At 40.1% G+C, this 5,102-nt stretch overlaps 1 protein-coding gene across 1 annotated transcript; it reads left to right on the top strand.

Annotated features, from left to right (window-relative positions):
* The first annotated feature begins 1,305 nt into the window (after positions 1-1,305).
* Positions 1,306-2,013, top strand: LOC139809583 (sentrin-specific protease-like). The gene is made up of 2 exons (XM_071772555.1): positions 1,306-1,428; positions 1,519-2,013. Exons 1-2 carry the CDS (start codon positions 1,306-1,308, stop codon positions 2,011-2,013), a joined length of 618 nt encoding a protein of 205 aa, XP_071628656.1.
* The last annotated feature ends 3,089 nt before the right edge of the window (positions 2,014-5,102 follow it).

A 5,102-nucleotide genomic window follows, 5' to 3' on the forward strand; every position in this document is an offset into this window, starting at 1 on the left:
TGTCCGACCTGGTGATGCTGCTGGTGCTGATGGTGATCCTGCTGACGTGCCTGCTCCTGATGTTCCTCTTGCTCCCTCTCCACGGAGGTATTTTTCTCCTCCTCCACCTCTCTAGCACTCTGCGTTTGTGTATCAACGGCATTGTCGGCATCAGCAGCAGGACGGTTTGCACCACCACCACCTGATTGTACTAAAAATTAAAAAACTTATTGTTAGTCTCCTATAATATTGATTTATATTACGTTTAAAAAGTTAAAATTTTTACACGACAGCGATAGAGCATACTAAAGGTAACTCACCTTTAGTTGCTTTTATCACTAGCGTAGGTCGGCGTTCTTTTTTTAAATCTTTGTCTCTTATTAATTTTCCGGAGACAAAGGCGCAGGTACGATGGCGTATTTCGTTGTATGGTTTGCTTATATGCCTTCGAACGACATATACTGGGTCGGCTTCAGCGTCCGCATATGCATTCATGCATAAAGCACAATCCTTGTGTCCTGAACCTGAACCGTCTGTATAATATAAATAAATGGCGCAATACTTTGTGCGCTTATTCAGCGCCAAAATTTCGGGACGATACACAGCTCTAAAAACGACTTCTCTGCAGTCATTGTCACTATCCGCAATTTCATAACTGCTGTCGTCTGACAGCTGTTGTCGTCGTGTTTTTCTTCTTCTTCTTCGCCCGACAGCACGTGTTCTTCTTCTCCATCAGCCACTATGTCATCAAAATGATCAGCCATTTTGATGCAATATATTATAAAAAGAAACTTGATGACAAAAAATATCAAAGACACGATAGTGTTTTGCACCAAATACACGCGCAGCACGAGACTGTTACGCACGAGACTGTTACGCACGAATGCACGAGTGCAAGTACCCAAGATTTTTTAGATTTGCTTTACCTGATGTGTAGATATACTTTGATTGGTGAGGATATCTCTTAAAATGATGGTAAAAAACAGGGACAAACAAATTCTTTGTTTTTTTTTCCATGGAGGTACATCTGGTCGAAAATTATTCATGAAAGAGCTATAAAAATGTTATAGAATTGAGCGTCGATGGCAGGTAGCTATAATTTATGACCTACAATTGTCACATCCTTTGAAGAGTTCGAGATAAGCAAATAGCTTACAATTGGGACCCAAAGGGTCTAAGGAAAGTCACGTCTCTGTGACGTAGAAGTAGAAGAAGATGAAATGATAGAGAAAAGAGAAAAAGTGATTGAAGAAAACGATGAAGAAGAGCGTTAGAATCATAATATGCTCATAAGCAAGCAAACGAGCAAGCGAGCAACTTGAAAATATGGAACAATCCAATGAACTGAATTCGATGGAAGAATTAAGTGCGTGGGAACAATTCAATGCGTGGGAAGAATTAAATGCGTGGGAAGAATTAAATGAGCAGCGATGCAATCAGGCTATCAAGGTAAATATACAAATTAACATTAAAAATAATGGAGTGTGATGTGATATAATTTTGTGACATAATTTTGTAACATCATAATTTTGTGTCAAGGGTTTCCACAATATGGAGGCGGTGGAAGGTTTCGGTCTGAGGCTCACGCGGAAGGATCTCTACACGCTGGCCGACTCAAATTGGCTGAACGACGAAGTTATTAATTTTTATATGAATCTGCTGATCGCCAGAAGCACATCTTCGAACAAATATCCGAAAGTACACGCGATAAACACGTTCTTTTATTCGAAACTTCTGTCGAGCAGTCACTCGTCTCTGAAGCGATGGACCAGGAAGGTGGACATATTTGCGCAAGATCTTATTATTATCCCTATACATCTGAACGTTTACTGGTGTATGTCAATAGTAGATTTCCGCGATAAAACGATTGTTTATTACGACAGTATAAGCAGCGATAATCCGAAATGTCTGGCTGCGCTAAAACTATATTTACAAAATGAGAGTCTTGACAAAAAGAAACAACCTTATGATATGAGTAATTGGGAATTTTATTCCGCCAAGAACATTCCGCAACAGACGAATGGCAGCGATTGAGGTGTATTCTCTTGCATGTTTACCGAGTACGTCTGTGCAAACAAGGAGATAACGTTCACGCAGGACGACATGTCGTACTTTAGAGACAAAATGTTTAGGGAAATAATAAATGGTAAACTTTTGTAATAGTTATTTGTGTAACAAGTGCTGTAAGATGAAAATTGGACGTGCGGAGTGGACGCACGAGCCGGAGGCGAGTTACCGCACTTGTTACACAAATAACTATTCCGCTTAAATGTAGGCACATTGCCGCCGAAGAAATCAACTAAGTTAGCATAATTATTTGCCGAGATGATTATCCTGTTCAAACATATGAGTTTACGCTATATAAAGTACAGTGATATTCAACATAAAAGATGGGAGATTGTCTTAGGTCCCTGATTGGAATATTTAAATAAATATTTTTTAATAGGTCAAAACTATCGATAAAATTGTTAAATATTTTAAAATTAATGTTAGGTCAAAATTAATCTCCTGTTCTCTAGAGTGATTAAATTTAGCCTTTTTGATATAGGATAGTAGTCATGACAGGTAATAGCCATAGAATATTATATTACATACATAGCTGAGTATGTTTGCGTTCCAAAGAAATTTTGTATCGAACAGTTTTTTATGCAAATGTAATAGAATGGCGCGCCTATGACAGGCTGCTATAATTTATGATCGTCCCCATAGCTGCTCAGGTAGGGAGGGAGGGAGTAAAGATAGAAACAGTCAAACTCTTTTACGCATGAACGCACAAGTGCAAGTACCTGAGATTTTGAAATTTGCTTCACCAGATGTGTAGATATACTATTATTAGTGGCGGGGGGTAATCTTAACATGATGGTGAAAAAGGGATGGACAAATTCTATGTTTTTTTTTTTTGCGTGGAGGTACATCTGGCCAGATAAAAGCCATACAAATGTTATAGAATTGAGTGGCGATGGCAGGTAGTTATAATTTATGACCTACAATTGTCTCGTCCTTTGATGAGCTATGTGTCGGGACATAATCGGGTTATGTTACCATTCGAATAAAATTTTTTTACTAATAAGCAAATAGCTTATTTGCTTATTGAGACCCAAAGGGTCTAAGGAATGTCACGTCTCTGTGACGTAAAAGTAGAAGAGGAAGAAATTATTAATAAAAGAGAAAAAGCGATAAAAGAAAAGTATAAAACGATGGAAAATAGTGTTAAAATCATAGTATTCTCAAGCAAGCGAGCGAGCGAGCAGTCTTTGGAATCTTTGGATCGAAGGAAACGAGAACAAAATGGAGCACGAGTTGTTGGAGCAAGAGTTGAAGGAGCAATCCGAGCGACTGAATTCGATCGAAGATTTTGCCGCGTGGGAGCAACGATGTGTTGAGTTTATCGAAGTGTTGGAAGAACAAAGCTGAAATAAACGGCCTCGATTATCAATCGACAACCAACATCGGCAACCAACTTCGTTGGTGGCTCAAATCGCACGACTCGAAGGTCTGAAAGATTCGGTACGTCAACGTTTCGTGCATGTGGGTGCAGGATATAGTGCGAGTGAGACAGGACTCAGATGACGCGAGATAGATACGGCTTTCGAAAGTCGTATATTGACTGGTGCGGTGATCAATACCGATCATATTGAACCGCGAAAATTTCTCGAGGATGCGAGAAACATTGTATTCAATCATGTGCGGAACGTCATACAACAACATGACAGTGTAAAAATAAACACAATGTTCAACGGCGAGTTTGTGGCGGGCGATAAACGCGCAAACAAAAGTATTTATTCGAGAAACTATGAACTCCTTCGCGAGTCCGATTTGGAAGAGCGGTATGAGTTGCGCGTTATCGAGCCCACTTTAGCATCGCTGGAGGAATTCCAGGAACGTGACAGCGGGTGGGCGTTGTCGCGTATACATAATTTAACGCTAAATATAAACAAATATAATCCATTGCGCACGGGGTGTTACATCGATTTACCGCAAGAAATTAAATTAAAGAAAGCGGTGATCAACATGCAATCAACGGACTTCGCGTGGTCGGTGGTCGCCGCGCTGTATCCAGTTAAGCAAAATACATGTAGAATATCTTCGTACCCTCCTTATAAAAGAAAATTAAATTTAGAAGGCATCGAATTCCCAATGTCGTTGAGTCAAATTAAAAAATTTGAAGATCTCAACGGCATTTTAATCAACGTATATGCCATCCAGAAAAAAAACAAGAATCAACATACAATCCTTCCAATACGGCTTACCGACCAGAAGAGAGAAAAACATGTCAATTTCTTGTACGTGGAAGACCCGCAAGATGCCAACGTAGAACATTTCGCCTGGATCAAGAACCTATCGCGTTTCATTAGTTCGCAGATTAATAAGAACGAACACAAAAAATACTTCTGCGATCGGTGAGTATATTTTTATTACATGACATTTTCATATTTTTTCATGAAAAATAATAAATTATTCTTTTTTTTTTCGCAGATGCTTACATTATTTTATTTCGAGCGAAAAATTGGAAGCCCACACCGTCGACTGCCAGAAGATGAACAACTGTGCCATCCGACTGCCATGTGATAACAACAAGTGGCTGCAATTCAATAACTACGGCAGGAAAGAACGAGTCTCATACATCATATACGCCGACTTAGAGTGCACCCTGAAAAAGGCGGACATGGATCCAGAAACGTCCGGCATATACCTGTTACGTCCTGCGGACTCCACGATATCCCTTTTTCGCGGGAATTCTTATGCGCCTAAGATAGCCCTAAGATTAGGATAAACAAGCCGAGTACGGACGATTATCGATCGGGGTGAGGTTAGATTTCCTCGCATTCCTTTTTTTTATGATCAAACTACCTATTTGCTTGGGCAACTAAAAGCAACCTCTCAGATGACAAATTACTAACAGACGGGGGATATGGTGACCAGATTCTCGTCAACCTCGTCTGGCCCATAACTATAAACCCGGCGACACGACGCGCAGAAAGGAGCCTTAACTCCAGACGGGGAATGATGGGGATCTGTATTATATCGCGCGACTCACTCAAAACTGGCCGTGCGATGTTCCGACAAAACAGAAACGAAACCTAATACGTGCTTTTAGAAATCTTAAGAGCACGTGGCGAATC

This window comes from Temnothorax longispinosus, chromosome 3, assembly GCF_030848805.1.
Source record: "Temnothorax longispinosus isolate EJ_2023e chromosome 3, Tlon_JGU_v1, whole genome shotgun sequence".
In the NCBI taxonomy this organism is placed as follows: Eukaryota; Metazoa; Arthropoda; class Insecta; order Hymenoptera; family Formicidae; genus Temnothorax; species Temnothorax longispinosus.

What these genes read in the sequence shown, in the direction of transcription:
- LOC139809583 (XM_071772555.1), top strand. Translation starts at nt 1,306, where the DNA reads ATGGAACAATCCAATGAACTGAATTCGATGGAAGAATTAAGTGCGTGG. An exon ending in GATGCAATCAGGCTATCAAG is followed by an intron (nt 1,429 to 1,518) that starts GTAAATATACAA and finishes TTTTGTGTCAAG; the next exon opens with GGTTTCCACAATATGGAGGC.